Below are 17,273 nucleotides of genomic sequence, written 5' to 3' on the forward strand. Positions count from 1 at the left end.
TCTTTTAACTGGGAGGCTCCGGCTGCCCCAAGGGAGCCTGTTTTAACGAGCAGGTGGAACTGCCCCAAGGTGGTCAAATGGCACTTGCGCTGAGAGGGACACTCCCTCGGCAGGGGAGGCTGCTGATTTCTCTGCTTGTGGGATCCGCGAGACCATTTAGGCGGCTGGCCTTAACGGACCTGCAAGCCCATCTGGCGAGGCAGCCGGACCTGGGGGCCGGTCCTGCAAGCGCCAGAGCCCAGGCAGGTACCGCGGCTGGGCGCTTGGAGGAGGCACCGAGCTGCGGCTCCCGAAGACTCCACGCCGCTCCGCCCAGCCCAGCCCCGCAGCCCGTGCCGCCGCCTCCTTCTCCCGGAGCCGGTCCTCCAGCCTTCCCGTGGAGCACAGGCGAGCCGCTGCGGCCAGGAGGCAGCGTGCAGCGCGGACGGCAAGAGAGGCGGACGTTGCGCCTGCCACTTGCGCCCTGGCCGGAGGCGGGTCCGGGGCTGCTGCAAGGGGGAGGGGGCTCCCGCCGCCGGGCATGGCCCTGGCCCTGGCCGGCCCCCCGCGGGAGCTGCGCCTGCTGCTGACCCGGATCTCCGAGGCCGAGATGGAGCTCTATTACCAGCTCCTGCAAGCCGCCGCCCTGGCCGAGGCTTTGGCCGCCGGTGAGTCCCGTTCGCCGCAGCGCTTTCGGCCGGGCTCGGGGAGCTGCAATGCAGCCTCGGGCTGCAGGGGGCCCGAGGTGGGGGGCCGGGGCGATTGCCTCCCGTCCTCCGTGGCAGAAAAGTTGGCCCGGGACTAGGCTGGTAGCGGGACAAGAGGTGGAGCCGGGGGGGGGGGGGGGGTTGGCTTCCCTAGATAAGACCAGCTTCCGAGCTTCACGGGGGGTGGGGGGAGCAAGTGGATTTCGGTGGATTTCGTGGATTTTTAAAAGTTGCCAACTGACCGGGAAGGAAAATCAGGTCTGCTCTGTTGCTTCAGAAACCTGATCCGGGAGAAGGGGGTATTGCTGCGTGTGGTAACACAGCTGTGGCCTACCCAACGTCGGTATCTTGAGCTGACTGTAGAGACACAGGAGCAGCGGTGGGCTGAAAAGTTGGCAACCTTCTTGAAACATGCATGGATTTTGAGTGGGGGCTGTCTGTGGGTTTCTGTGAGATGTGGTGGGGTGGGTTTCTTAAGGACCGTAGAACAGATCTCTGTTCTATGGAATTGCTATTGTGAAACAAGATCATAAGTGGGCATGGGCATTTTTGGAAAGTGAGCTGAGCCCCCAAAGTGGCTGTGTGTGTGTCAGGGCCGCTTGCCAGAAGCCATACCTCTCTCCCAGCTTTTGGAAGGAGACTTGACCCAGGGCTCCCGGTTTTCTGACTCTGAATTCAACAACACCCCCTAAATGTCACACATCAACGGGTTTTGCAATGCCAGCAAGATAGTAATGATTGCTATGGAAGGTCTGAACCTTAAGTGCGAAATTCTTGGCTATATCATCCATTGCAGTGTTCCTAGGAAGACAGTAACTGTGGGCCGCTTCACACATATGTCCCTATAGCTTAATTTCCTCTTGCTTGATGGCATACAGCTGAATGTACCAACAGGCTCTTTTGTAAAGTGCTGCATTTAAAGTTGTATGGAACTTCTCTATGTGATCTGGGATAACAGATCCATGTGTGCAAGTTACCCTGTGGATGCTGCCGTTGTTGAGTAACAAAATATGAATCTGTGAGCTGATCCTTTCAGGAGGTATAATTCCTTCTTCTCTTTCCTTTGTCTGATTCTCATAACTCTTGTAAGTTTAGACAGACAAAAACGCTGGCGTTTACAATGTAGTGTTGTGGTTTTACCCTTCCTTGAACTTTCAAAGGGAGGCTGACTAAGCTGCTGCCCCAAATATGGATTACAGGTGTTCATCCAAACCAAACGTTTGTGTCTTTATTTGGATCAGCCAAATTACTTCAAGACTGTTCTTCACAACCCTTTGCCAATCTGAAGAAGCTTGAAAGCTTACACAGCAGCATGATTGTGATTATTTTGGAAGATCCTATCCTAATAAAAAAAAATTACTTAACTGTGGAGTTTTTGAAACCCAAAGCCCATTTATTTGGAAGCAAGTCCAATTGTATTCCAAGGGATTTACTCCCAAATAAATGTACATCCTCTGCTGCTTCTTTGGGATTAAAAACAGCTTAACTCAGATTTACAGCATGGAGAGGATTGGGCTGCACAGTTCTCTTTTGCAGCTGGCTCATGCAGGGGTGTACAGGGTTCTTTAGACATAGGGTTGGGCCAGGCAAAACGAAGGCTGTCCCATGAAGGTTGGGGTGTAAGACTGTATCTACCCACCACTCTTTCCTAGTGCATCTGCCCTGCCTCCTGACATCTGTGAGGATTTATGTTTGAGTCAGGCATACACATGTACAGATCATGCAACTGACTTTGCCAATGCAGTTTGGAAATCAGCCATACAACCTCTGCATGCATGCACTTGATTAAAAAATTAAGCCCCTTTGCTGATGGCAGGTCTGCCAACAGGAGCCCCTGGGTTCCAAAGTAGAACATCTGCTTTGTGTCAGGGGCGTAACGAGGCAGCCCTGGGCAAACTGTAGCCCTGGGCAAAACCTGAGTTGGATGCCACCCCCCCCCATGGGCGGCCACTCCACCACGACCTATTTTTTTTGCACCAGGACATTGGTGCCTGCAGGGGGTGCATTTTTAGACATATCAGCACCAAAATTTCAGCATATCATCAGGAGACTGTCCTTATGCTACTCCCCAGGTTTGGTGAGGTTTGGTTCAAGGAGTTCAAAGTTATGGATCCTCAAAGGGGGTACCCCATCCCACATTCTTTGCTAAGGAGATGGGGGCTACCCTTTTGAGGGTCCATAATTTTGGACCCCCTGAACCAAACTGCACCAAACCTTGTGGTTGCCATCATGACAGTCTCCAGGTGATACCCTGAAAGTTTGGTGCTGATACGTCCAAGAATGCCCTCCCTGCAAGAACATCCCGAAACTTGCCCAAGAATCTTTGTTCTGCATTGAGTTTACTGTATTGATGTCAATGGGGTTGCAGGCTGGGGGGGCACATTTCTGAAGGCACAGTCTCAAAACTTTCAGGGTCTCATCAGGAGACTGCCCTAATGATACCCCCCAGGTTTGGTGCAGTTTGGTTCAGGGGGGCCAAAGTTATGGACCCTCAAAACTGTAGCCCCATCTCCTATCAGCTCCCATTGGAAACAATGGGGGATAGGGGCACCCCCTTTGGGAGCCCATAACTTTGGACTCCCTGAACCAAACCTCACCAAACCTGGGGGGTAGCATAAGGACAGTCTCCTGATGATACACTGAAATTTTGGTGCCACTAGCCTAAAAACTGCGCCCCCTGCAGGCCAAAAATGGAAAACCACTAAAATATCCTAAAACGAACCCAGCATTTTGATGCCCCCCACAAGTTGATGCCCTGGGCAGCTGCCCACCTTGCCCAATGGGCATTACGCCAGTGCTTTGTGTACAGAAGATCTCTGGGTTTTTTTGGTAGATTACTGCACAGAGAGGTGTCAACATACTCACTAGATGGATTAAAAGGTAAATGTTTATTAGGGAACTGCATTTCAGATAGGAAAGAAGACAGACAAGGATAGCCTACTGCTATATTCTGTCTAGAAAAGAAACTTGACTTCCCAGAAGAAGGAAGTACACCTGAGTCTATCAATCTCAGGATATCAAGAGGTGACACAAGGTACACAAAGTACAGCTTTTTCTGTACTCTGCATAAAGATGTTAGCAGATTGTATATACTTCTGCTACAGAACAAAGCATGTCAGCCCTTCTTTGTTGTGGAATGCTCCTCCTGGATCCTAGTGCCTACCTAGCCCTTCTTCCCCCATCCATTTGGAAGTCTGAAAATAAAAAAAATACATTTTGGCATAAATGCTCTTGCGTTAAAGTACCATGTTCAATAATGCACAAAAGAATGGTTTTGACAAAGGCAGTGTGTAGAAATGAATGATAATTCTCATATTTGTTTCAGATTATATTCTAATGTGGAAGCAAACAACTTCCTCAACCGTTGCACCTCAACTGACTGAACTAATATCTTTATGTGAAACAGAGTATAGCTGACCACTTGCCCACCCCCTGCTGGGTCTTCTCAGTTCCTTTGCGCTGTGTGCATTGCTACTTCCAACAAGTTTGATCCCTGGCATCTTCAGTTAAAAGAGTCAAGAAGCAGGCAACGAGAAAAATGTCTTCTTGGACACTGGAGAACAGTTGCCCATTGGAGCAGAAAATTCAGATCTTGGTCTGCCTCAGTTTAAAGCAGTTCTAGGTGGCAAGTATGGGTCACACTTAGTGGGGTGGGTCACCTTTGTGCCGTTTGGTTAGTATCTGGCTGCATGATTTGGAACTGTTTAAAAAGTGTTCTGTTTGAGATGGTGTCAGACTTTGTGATGTTCAGTCTGCAACTTCCTGCCCACAAAAGGAAATGATTGTTTGATGGTACAGGCTTATAACGCAATCCTAAATAAAGCTGCACCCTTCTAAGCCTGTTGACTTTGGTGGAATTAGAAGGGTGTAACTCTAATTAGAATTGCAGTGTTGGTTATCCTTTTTCCATCCTTCTTAGCTGCCTGTAAACTCTGATTAAGTGCAGCTGTTTTCCAGCTATCAATCTTGTTTGCCTACATAAAACGAGATAAAGCAATGATCACAGGGCCTTTGGGGAATGAAACATCTCTCTCTGTTTGTTGCAATTACAATGGTGGCAGCAGGTTGAGGAGGTGGATCAAGGCTTCTGAATGTCTGTTATAAGAAGCAGGTGTTACTAGCAGATGTTGAAGAGGAGCTTGTAAACTACTGAAGCAGATGGGTGCTGGTGGGTGGGTGTAGAGAGATTCTAGGTGGAAGGAAGGATGTTGTGGTTGTACTTGGGTAATGTCAGAAGGATGAAAGACTGGGCAAGTCTGATCTATGGCGCATTTTTCTGCCACCGCCTCCATTCAGGCAATTAAACCTTCAATTTTTTTTAAAAGCATGCATTTGATTCAAGACAATAAAAGATGCTATAATTGCCAACAGGCTTGATACTTTGCCTAATCACAAAAACAATTGGTTAATGACAGTGGAAGCAAAGACATTAAATCTGTAAAGAAAACAATGACTATAACTTTTTAAAATACCAGGTAAAATTTCAGTGGATGTGAACGATGCCCCAGACAGACCTTTTTGGCTTTGCTTCTGGAACAGTTCACCTGGCTTTCAGTTTCAAAACTGGAACAAAACAAACAGGAATAAAAGTGACAGCCCCTGTTTTGAAAAACACAAGTCAGCATTTAAAGGGCATTGTACCAAATAGGCAGCAGAAAAATTCTTCCAGCTGAGACATCCGAAGCTATAGCGGGAAACCAGTGGGATAAATTTTGCTTGGTATTAGGTTGTATTCACCTCTGCAAATACAAACAGTGAGCTGCTATTTATTATAACATTTGTAGCAAGGTTTTATCTGAAGTGGGAACTCAAACAAGCTTCTGTTTTATTACCCCAACAACAATCCATTGATGTAGTTTAAAACAGCTGGCCACTTATCAAGCTTCTACAGCAGATTATAGATTTGAACCTGGGTCTCTCACATTCTAGTCTGACTCATTAACCAACCACTATACTTATGGAGTAGCATTTCTTGCCTTCCTTGAATATTTGACTGTGGTCAATGAACAGTCAGACAGCTGTGCATGTTGGTTAAGTGCTTTAGAGAGTCTTATGACTCATGGTGACCCCGTATCATTGACGTCCTTCCTCAGGTCTTGCATACGGAGGGCTGTGACTTCCTTTATTAGATTAATGCTGCGACGCTTTAATACAGTTCCTCATGTTGTGGTGACCCCCAACCCTAACATTTACCCATTTTACAGATGGAGAACACTGATGCAGAGAGTCTTAGGCGACCCCTGTGAAAGGGTAGTTCGACCCCCAAAGGGGTCCCGACCCACAGGTTGAGAAGCACTGGATTAGATACTTAATTTATATGCCGCCTATTGAGTCAATTCATCTCATGCTGGGTCTTCCTCTTTTCTTTCTGCCTTCAACTTTTCCTAGCATTGTTATCTTTTTCAGTGACTTCTTGTTTTTTCCAGTCAGCTGACTAGTAGTCTTAATTCCTTTTCAGATCAACGTGCAGGGAGGGTTTTCCAGTTCCTGTTGCCTCTCAGCTGGCTGTTTCTAAAATGCTTTCTGGGAAACAGTGGGTTAGCCAATGACAAGAAAAAGGAAGGAAGGCAGAGAGGCGTGTGGACATTTGCTTCTGTACATGAGTAAACATGTAGCTTGTATGTGCTTGGACTCATTGATCAGCATATGGAAGATGGAGATATGAACAGCGAGTGCTTTTTTTCCATATACCAAATGTTTGAAAAGGTCTGGGTGGTCCAAAGCTATGGACTCCCAAAGGGGGTGCCCCCATTGTTTCCAAAGGGAGCTAATAGGAGATGGGGGCTATACCTTTGAGGGTCCATAACCTTGTACCCCCTGAACCAAACTTCACCAAACCTGGTTGGTATCATTAGAAGTGTCTCCTAAAGATACCCTGAAAGTTTGGTGCTACTAGCTTAACAATTGCTCCCCTGACAGCAGACATACCCCAAATTTCCTTAGATTCTCCTTTTCAATCCATCCCATTCGGCATGGATTTAAAGGGAGAATCTAAGGTCCCCAGTTGATGATGATGAAGAAGAAGAGTTTGGATTTATAACCCCCCCTTTCTCTCCTGTAGGAGACTCAAAGGGGCTTTCAATCTCCTTGCCCTTCCCCCCTTACAACAAACACCCTGTGAGGTGGGTGGGACTGAGAGAGCTCCGAAAAGCTGTGACTAGCCCAAAGTCACCACAGCTCAAGCGGCAGAGCAGGGAATCAAACCCGGTTCCTCCAGATTAGAATGTACCTGCTCTTAACCACTACGCCACATTGAAAGTGATGCTGTTTCAGGGTGGGGGACCTCAGATTTTAACTGGGGACCTCAGATTTTCCCTTTAAGGTGGATTTTAAAGGAGAATTTGGGCTCTCTAAACACCATTGAAAGTGATGCTGTTTGGGGGAGGATTCCAGCATCACAGTGGCTGCCCATGGGGGTGTGTGTGTGTGGAAAACTCAGATTTTGCACTGGGCTCCATTTTCCCTCTAAGCCTCTGCCCAGAGAGGAGGGCAGAAGGAACTGCCAGCTGGGAGCCCAGCTGGTGGGGGGGGGGCAGGGGAGGGCAGGGCAGGGGAGTCTGTCGTCCCAGCCTCGGAGAGCTGCTTTTATAAACGCTAGGCCAGGGGCAGGGCTTGGAGAGGCGTGGCCATGGCCTAGGGGCGAGCCCCCCCATAAAAATATATACCTACGTCCGTCCCTGCCATACCATCATCCTGTGAATTGAGACTGACAAAAGGTGACTGGTTTGAAATCACTCAATAAGGAGTCTTCTCTAGTCTGACACTCAGACTACTTCACTGTACTAACATTATCTTCATATGCAACATTAAAAGGAAATCAGCTGCTTTTACCTGGCTGTTGGCTTTTGAAGGTGACTGTATCACACATAGTTGTCTTATTAAGTGACACCCCCTAATGTGAATGTACCAGATCCAAACTTTAGACCAGCCCATTTGAAAATGCAACTTTTAGACATCATCAACCATAGACCAACCTTTTCAGTTTTCCTCTTTTCTTTTTTATTTTCTTTTATTTATAAAATGTTTGTGCAACGTCTCTACAAGAACAGGGCATTCAAAGTGGCTGACTGGTCTGTAAAACCAAACTGGCAATAAAAAGGCAGCAATAAAACAAGAGCAGTAAAGCTCTGGAAAGGAAACAAATCCCATGGCACCAGTGATTCAACCAAGTAAATTGAACAGATTCCTAGAATGAACAATTTAATGGAGGAGGCTGAGAGCTGGTACGTAGTACTAGTGGTTTGTTGGACTTGGTGGACCTGGGAGTCCTAAGTACATACTTAGCCATACAGCTTTTCTGGGGTGACCTTCGACCAGTCACTTTTTCTCAGCCTAACCTGCCAAACAGAGTTGTTGTGAAGACAAAATGGGCAGCGAAGGAAGACATAGGCCACTTTGAGCATTTTGGAGGAAGGGTGAGTTAAAAGATGGCCAGAGGCTATGCTTCTATATGTTGTCGTACCTCTTTCTCTCTTGGGGGACACTATTTAACCCAAGTGCAGAACTGTGCTTTTGCATTAAATATGGATGCAACAACCACTGCTTTGAAACTTGTAGAATATAGGGCAATTGTGTTTCAATGGCTTTGGACATTTTTAGGAGTACCTGTCTCTTCTGGAATCTGAATGAAGCAGGGATAGACAGGGATGGGCTGTGTAGCTATTCGAAAACCCTACACACATATGCTGTGTTAGCTGAAATGATAATTTTGCAGTGCTGGAGTCATAACTGTTTACCATCATAATGGAAATAATGAAATGACAGCCAGCATATGTGGGATGAAGGCAATTTCAAGTGTGAATTGGAGGGTGGGGAGAGGAAATGGTTGAATGGGATGGTCCCTGTTCTGATTGCTAATGTGTGCTGCAGTTAGCAGCCAGGAGTACCTTGCAGCTGTTTTCTTTATCTGCTGCATGCTCTGGCCATAGCACAGAGTAGCTGTGATGACCAATAAATGTCCAAAGCCGCCTCACCCTGGGCCAGACCATTTAACCAGTGGTTCTCCAAGATGTTTCCTGGTCCCACCCCATTAGCTGGGATCTTGTTAACTGATGGTGCTACAAGTCATCCAGAGACAGTAGATACAAGTCTTGTCTGATCCCATACTTGTCCAGTGCCATGTGTTCTAGGGGAACTTGGAATGGGTCAATTTACACATGTAGGAAACATTAGAATTACCAGTGTACTTTTTGCTTTGCTTTGCTTTATTTATTTATTTTTATTTTTATTTTGGATTTATTAGCCGCCCTCCCCTGAAGGGCTCAGGGTGGCGTACAACAATTAAAGCATAGTAACAATTAATATAACATTAAAACGAACAACAGCACATTCTAATAAACTAATATCTCAGGATTTTTTTTTTCAAAAAAAACCCCTCTAGAATGCCACAAGACGCCATAATTAGGATCAGACTCTTTTTGCCGATAACATTTTTCTCATCTTAAAGGCCCCATCCCCAAAGATGCTGTGGATTTTGGCACTCCAGATGTTATGGACTACAATTCCCATCAGTCCCTTCCAGCATGGTCAATTGGCCATGCTGGCAGGGGCTGATGGGAATTGTAGTCCATAACATCTGGAGTGCCAAAGGTTCGCCACCACTATTTTATCTGTTCATACAGGGAGGATTTAAAGTCAGGAAAATGATGCAGGCTGTAGGAGTTAAATTCCTTTCCTTCCATACTGTGTGATCCCATTTTAGGGGGACCTATCTGTGGCTGCTATTTATAAAACAAAACAATTTGTAGTAGGTATCTTCTGGCATTTCATTCCATTTCACTCTGACAGACTTGCAACCAATCAATGCCTCCAATTCATTCTATCAATGTACCACTGGTAGAACCTATCAAACCAGGTGGGAGCATATTTTTTTGACAGCCAGTGTATCATTTAGAGGGCTGGGCTAGGATCCAGGAGACCTCAAATCCTTGCTTTTCTGTGACTTGGGGGGGGGGGTGAGTTTGAGTCAGTCACCTCAGAAAGCTGTTTTGACAAAAAAATGGAGGAAGGAAAAGTGTTGTAAGCTACTTTGGGTCTCTTGTGAGAAGAAAAATGGAATCTAAATGAAGCAAAAATATTATCTAAATATATATTGATTCGAATGAAACAAACTTTCATGCAAAGCTGTATCCTTGAGCTATGACTCTGGTAATTTGAGGCAGGGATTACATTAAGGTATGATTTTGAATTTCATATCCCTGTTGTTCGGACCCCAAACATTCCTGTTTAATTTTGCTTCTCCCTTGTGCAAATCAAATCCACGCTGCTTTGGTTTTGTGGCATTTTCAGTTTCTTTGTGCCAGTTTTTCCTTGGGAAATATACACTTTTCTAGGGTTCCACGCATCAAAAAACCACCATCCTACATATATACATATACTTATATGTATATATGACATATAAATTGTGTACATAAAAAGCACATGTGTAGTGTATAGTATGAATCGCCAAAATCTACCACAAAAAAAAACCAAAACAAACCTAACAGAAAGTTGAAACAGTTGACAATATATGGAATTGTGGACGGTCTATCAAATTTAAATAATAAATAAATAAATATAATCAAACATAAAAAGAAATAGCTAGCCTTCACTGATCCCTAGATCAGCATTTCCATACCTGCTAGCTTGTGGTAATGACATCAACAGGCTTTTACAAGACACACATTGCTGATTTTATGCTGCACTTGACATCACAGTCAACTGTTTTCCACAACTTCAAATGTTATTACTTCTGTTCCCTTCAGATGTAGCATTATCTTAACCCCGCTGCAGAGCTCTCTTCCCTAGCTTTGTGGATCCAAGAACCTGGAGCTGAGTGTTTTTCCCTGCATTTTTGATCTGTGGTATCATTTGGTGAACGCGAGCCAGGGTGTTCACCTTTGTAATTCAAGAGCAAGGTAGCAGGTTCTTCAAGGTTCTTCAATGGAGTAATGGCCTGGATGAAGTTTGAGGTGGGGGCATTCCTGCCTCTCTCATACTTTCCACCTCTCAAAGAAAATACTTTAGGTAAACAGAATGTTCGCTCCCCTTCCCCCCTTACATGCTGTGCCTGGACACACCTGTGAATTGAGTCTGTGTACCGCTTTTCTCCTCAGCTTTTATTCCATATTTTTCTCCGACATTTTGCACTGTGTTTCCTTCAGAGAGTTCAGAGGGTTGTACATCACCTTCTTCATTTTATCCTCACAGCAATCTTGTGAAGTGGCTTAGGCTGAGAGAATGTGTTGCCTAGTGCGCTTCATGGCAGAGTGAGGATTTGAACCAGAACTTTCCAGGATCTTCTTCTGACCCTCTAGCCAGTGAACGATACTGGCCCCTGTGTGTGCTTCCATTTCTTTCCCATTATTGATCCTCTGTGGTTCAGAGCAGACTCACGTTTGCATTTCAATTTTTTTTAATTCGACTTATATCCTGTCCTCCCCCGTAGGGCTCAGGGTGGTGAACAATAGCGGTATAAACAAACATCCTGCCCTCCCCTGCAGGGCTTAGGGCGGCAAACAACAGCGGTATAAACAACAAACATCAATAAGCATAATCAAATCAGTAAACATCAATAAACATAACATTACAAAAATGGCAAAAACATCAATAAGGATAGGACAACTGCATGTAATATAACAGTATAAACAGCAAGTAGCAAACATCAATAATCATAACATTACACATGGCAAAAACATCAATAAGCATTACATAATGATAACATCATTAACAAAAAAATCAATAATCATACCATAATAATAATCTGAGTACACACAGATGCCGACTTTCCCTTCTATTGCCAAGACTACGAAGACCTATGACTGACCATCTAAGCAGTTCATACCAGTGTCAGTACATTAAACAAGCCTAGTAACTAACCTAACATAACATCAATCACTATGCTAAGCCTAATACGTAAACTAACTATACCTAACACTAATGCTATAAACTACAAGCAATTTACAAACTCACTATCTAAAAATACAAAGCCTGAACTGACTAAAACAATCGATATAGGTAACCCCAAACCTCAAGAGGCTCCAAAATGGGGTGTTGGGCCTCTAGCAGCTATTTACGCAAATTCCCCTCCCCTAGTCAGCACCTTCAATAGGTAACACTTCACCAAACTTCTTGTCCCCTTGGTGGGCTATAGCTTGTCCACCTGCGCGGGCTTCTAACCTCACCGCCATACTTCTTAGACTTATTGAGGCACACCCAGCCTCGATTGTCGAGCATGATTCCTTCGCGTGTTCTGTGGGGGGGGCCTGCCACTGGCCCCCACTGCCATCTGGAAGCCTCCGGCGATGAACAAATGCACCCTGCCCTGGTATTCTCACTGCTGGCGGGCCACTGCCTCCACAATTTACTCTGCTTTGGCGAATTGGAATGGAAGCATATCTGTGGCATGGAGGAGGAGAAAGCCCCTTGCAAGAGAAATAGCCCAGATCCCTGAATATAGATTAAAGGCCCTTGTAGCATCCAAGTTCTTTTTCCATGGTAGTAATAAAAGATTGTGTGTGCCCCGCCCCGCCCCGCCCCGCAATTTGATGTGTAATGGTAAGCAAAGGATCAAGATATTGTGTTTCTTCCAGACTAGTTAGTGATGGAGGCAGCTGATCGAGATGGACCATTATTACCATTAGGCCTAAAAACAAGCTTAGGCAAATGACAGCAAGCACATCAATTAAAGACAGAGCCGCACATAGCAGGAGAGATAGTCCACTTGTATCTGGGCCTACCCAACTGAGACAGTAGGTTGGCCATTGCATGATCCAGTTCTTTATCATGCAAAGAAAAAATATATATCCTGTAAGAATAGGTCAGGAAGTGAGGCTAGAACAGGGGTAGGGAACCTTTAACACTCAAAGAGCCATTTGGACCCATTTTCCACGAGAAAAGAAAACACTTGGAGCCACAAATAATTTTTGACATTTAAAATAAAGATAACACTGTATATAAAGTGGGCCTTTACCTTTTACTCTTCCTCATTCTGAGAAGCTTGCGTGGATGCGCGTCCAGCCTCTGCTGCCTGTAGGAGAGGGCAGGATAGCAGACCAGCAGCTCAGCCTCGCCAGCCGCTGGAGAGCGCTCACCCTCGCTCAAAGCGGGGGGGTGCAGGCATGAAAGAGGGGAAGCTCCACGGTCGCGGTCCAGCTCGGCCGCGAGAGCAATTGGTGCTTCCTCGGCCTGCTGATTCTCGCAGGGCAGGCAAGGATGAAGCCGGCGGCTCGGCCTTGCCGGCCGCTGGGAAAGCGCCCGCCCCATTCTAATGGGGCGGGCTAGAGGGGAAGCCCGCAGCACAGCGCAGCCGGCCGTGGGCAGTTGATGCGCCTGCCCTGCTGCCTGCAGGGTGGGCAAGGATGGGGCCGGCAGCTTGGCTTGTGGAGCCGCAGTGCAAGGGCAGAAGAGCCGCATGCGGCTCTCGAGCCGCAGGTTCCCTACCCCTGGGCTAGAACTTTCTTGAGAGGAAGTTTTTGTTTTTGTGCAGGAGCTCTTTTATGTATGTATATATGTGCACACTTCACACTGTGTAGTCCAGATCTCATCTCAAGCCTGGCTGTTATCTCAGGAAAGAAAGGCAGTATGTAGAACAGTTATAAAGAAGGCAAAGGTATTTTTATGCTTGGTTTGGTGTATCTCAAGGCCCAAGATGAGTAACAAAAATATCATTTCCAAGGAGCCCAGAACAGCCTGCTGGGGTCTTCTCCATCATATCCTGAAAACAATCGTGTGAGGTGAATCATTCTGCCCCAAGATCACCCACTGAGCTTCCTGGCGGTGGGAGCAGTTGAATAATCTCCTTTTAGTTCAACATTCTTCCCACTTCAACCCACAGGGGTTTGAAATGGAAGAATTTAATCCTCCTTCTCCCACTCACTGCCTTAGTGTGAGGGTCCTGATCCATATATCCCCTCCCTCTTTCTGCAGTGCCTTTGTGGGGGGGGGGGACGTTCAATGAGACATCAAAAGACTGGTTGCTGATGCTCCATCTAATGTGTTCTTTGACGCAAAATGAGGAAGTCGATAATCTGATACTTGAAGAACTTTTAGGAATCTTTTCGTTCCTTTTGAATAGTCCAAATGTCATTAACTTCTTTAAACAATTGTGGTCTTGCTCTTTCATTATGTCTCCGTTCCCACCTAGCCATAAGTGGCAACAGTTCAAGGATCTAACCTTTACCACTAATGAAAATGTATTTTCACTTTCTGTAATTAAGAACACACTGCCTTAAGGATGAAAAACCATTAGAGTATTAGGAGGATTTTGTGTGTGTGTGTGTGTGAGAGAGAGAGAATAATTACCAATCTTATTTTGGAGCTTAAAGCTGCTATTACAAGAGAGTATTAATTGTTGAGACACCTGGATGTTCCAGGATTGGCTGGCTGATCAAAAGAGGGAATATTTGGCAGCATATAGTTGTTTGATTTGAATGATTGCTTTAATGCCGTGTGTGGGGGTGGGTGTGGTGTGTGGTGTATGAGTGTGTGCTCATGCTTGTTTTTATCAGCCCTAATAATGGTCACTGAGATGTGAATTAGCAGTCGGCACTTGATGTTTTGCAGAAATGGGTGCAAGTTGGCCAGCAGCCTAATTGTATGCATTCACAACTTTATATTAAGGATCCTTAATATGGACCTGTATGCGGAAAGTACATGTTAACTAACTTTATGCCATGAAAAACTTCAAGTGTCCAACTTATTAAACATCTACTAAGGGGACAAGGCATTTTTTTTCTGTCCAGTTGGCAAGCTTAGTTGTGGTTTGCATATGTGAGCCACTCACTATTTACATATACTTCTGAGGCAGACATTGCATGCTAGTGTTACTAAATGATTGTAATCACAGAGACTGCCAGTGTGGTACAGCAGTTAAAATATCAGATTACGCCCAGGGAGATCTGAGATCCTGCTTTCCTTCTTGGTAAGGCTGATAACCTCCAGTTGGTAGCTGGAGTTCTGGTGCTACTATAACTTATCTCCAGGCGACAGAGATCGATTCACTTGTAGAAAATGGCTGCTTTGGAAGGTGGACTCTATGGCATTATGCCCCGTTGAAGTTCCTCCCCCCTCCAAACCCCACCCTCCGCAGGCTTCACCCCCCAAATTGGGTGGTATTTCCCAACCTGGCCCTGGCAACCCTACTACTTGGTGACTTTGGGTTGGTTACTGTCTTGTACCCTGTCCTACCTCACAGGATTGTTGTGAGCAGGGAGGGAACCATGTACATGTCATGAGTTCTTTGGAGGAAGGACAAGATTGAAAAAATCTGATAGAACAACAGGAAAGCCTTTGTCAGTCAGAATAGACAATTCTATTCTGTGTAGACCAACAGCCTGACTTTGAATAACAGCTCTGTATAGGGATTTCAACCTCCAGATGGGATTGGGTGATTCCTCCAAATTCCAACTAATCTCCAGTCTACAGAGGTCAGTTCTCCTGGAGAAAATTGATGCTTCGGAAGGTAAACTGTAAGGCATTGTACACCACTAAGACTCCTACCCTCCCAAGTTCCATCCCCAAATCTCCTAGAGCAGGGGAATTGTAGTCCATGAACATCTGAAGCACCAGAGTTGGACACATCTGTCTTAGAGTTTCACAACCTGGATTTGGCAACTCTACACACTCTCATCCCTTGCCAGTAGTTGGGGGGACCTGGCAGTGCTAGCTTTATATAGTCTTTTCAGTGTTAGCATTTGGAAAATGTAGGCCAGAGTACCTCTTTGATGAATGACAACAAGGCAAATGCTGATCTCTCCTTTTAGTCCATTTCTGGCTCCCTTAGATTTCCCAGGTAGTAATTCTACCCTTTGACAAAGCCCTCCTCTGTTCCTTTATACATCAAATACAATTGGGACTGTACTCAACAAAGAACAGTTGATCAGTATCAAATAAATTAATGGGTTTTCCTTGTTGGCCCGACAGGTGTGTTGCGCGTCTGCTGTTTGCAGATGGCGTGGGCTGAGAAGGGGGAAAGGATCAAGAGCTGGCAGTGAATTGTCCCTCTTCTCTAACAAAAAAGCCAGCCTAAAGCACATGTTGCGCATCTAATAGACACATTTGACTAACTCTATAACTAACCTTTTACTGACCCATACTTTCCTTGCTTACTGAGCTTCAGATAATAACTAATGCCCTCCCACAGACACATATTTACATTAAGTATTTGTAGATCAAATATCTGAAAAATAGAAAAAATGGTACGCTTGTAAGGTTGCAAAATCTTCCTTGCTTGGTTATCTGGGGGAGATTTGTGATTCGTCATAGATGACCACAAGCAAATGGCTACTGGGACATTCACCATCCTGTAGATTTCTTGTGGTTTCTTGCTAAGTCCCCAACACTCACAACCCATTCCAGAGACTGTGCTGGCTGGTGAAGCTATGCTGCCTCCAAAGGGCTTCCAGGTGCCACAGGGAGGCAGCACAAAACAGAGAATCCCTGGCAGTCTGAACAACCCCCATTGGTGAAAATGGACTTAGGCTACCCAAAAGGTCGGAGACCTGCGCTGGGGACCTTCCCCTGCCCAAAAGTCTGGAGAAATGCCCCTAGCCTGACTCTAGCTGCGCCAGCATCTACAGATATTCTGGCACAACTCTGAGGTAGCAGCCTCTTCCAAGTTAGGCACCAGACAACTCCGCAGCCCTGTTTACCCTCCCCGCTGGCATAGGGGCCACCTACACCAGCGGGTAGGCAAACAGATTGGCGCAGGCCCACACTGCTTCCAGATTGTTCTTTCCTCCCTCCCTCTGGATTGGGCTGCCTGTCGTAATTCCCTCTCCAAAGCAGCCATTTTCTCCATTACTCCAAGTCCTAGTCTCTGGAGCAGCAGAGAACAAGCTTGCTCCATCTTCAACATGATATCCCTTCAAACAGTTAAACTTAGCTATTATGTGAGCCTTTAACCTTCTCTTCTCCAGACTAAACATACCCAGCTCCCTAGGGCATGGATTCCGGACCTTCTACATTTTGGACAGACACACGCACACACGCACGCATGCACACACACACACACACGCACACACACACACCCCCACACACACACCCCCACACACACACCCACACACACACCCCGGACACTCTTCAGCTTGTCAATATCTTTCTTGAATTGTGGCACCCAGAACTGAGTAGTCATTGCAAGGATCTTGGAATATAGATTGTAGCTTGTTATTTGAGGTCCTACCTCCATTTCTTTTCCTATGTTTTTGTTCACCTTAATTAAGAGCAGTGGGCTTCCTAGTGATAGTTTTAGTTTTCCCATCAACCTCGATCACAGAGAATAATTAATAAGAACATTTTGTCCCTTCACAGCAGTAAAAAGAGCTTTGCATAGACAAGTGTGGCTTGTTTGCTGTTCTCTAGGAGCCATTCATATCAAAATATCATAAATATTGTTTGATTATGCCAAGTAATGATGACAGTTCATGGTGTTTCAGTGACTACATTGCTTAGTGACTGCTGGTTCTGATATGAAGTGCCTTTTTCTTCGGGGCACTGAGACCTCGGGTTTAATAATAGAAATGGTATATTACAGTGATGGCGAACCTATGGCACGGGTGCCAGAGGTGGCACTCAGAGCCCTCTCTGTGGGCACGCACAAACAGAGTTCAT

The 17,273-nt window shown here is 45.7% G+C and overlaps 1 protein-coding gene across 3 annotated transcripts in view; it reads left to right on the plus strand.

The window, feature by feature from the left end:
• The first annotated feature begins 388 nt into the window (after positions 1-388).
• The window catches only part of MCF2 (MCF.2 cell line derived transforming sequence), a 72,979-nt gene continuing 56,094 nt past the window's right edge, over positions 389-17,273 (plus strand). The window contains exon 1 of one of the 3 annotated variants that reach the window (XM_048514271.1): positions 389-647. In XM_048514271.1, coding sequence (XP_048370228.1) covers positions 521-647 — 127 coding nt within the window. In that variant the 5' untranslated portion in view covers positions 389-520. The remainder of the gene's footprint in view (positions 648-17,273) is intronic. The other 2 variants (XM_048514269.1, XM_048514270.1) reach the window with 2 other exon arrangements.

The sequence above is a fragment of the Sphaerodactylus townsendi genome, linkage group LG13 (assembly GCF_021028975.2).
Source record: "Sphaerodactylus townsendi isolate TG3544 linkage group LG13, MPM_Stown_v2.3, whole genome shotgun sequence".
In the NCBI taxonomy this organism is placed as follows: domain Eukaryota; kingdom Metazoa; phylum Chordata; class Lepidosauria; order Squamata; family Sphaerodactylidae; genus Sphaerodactylus; species Sphaerodactylus townsendi.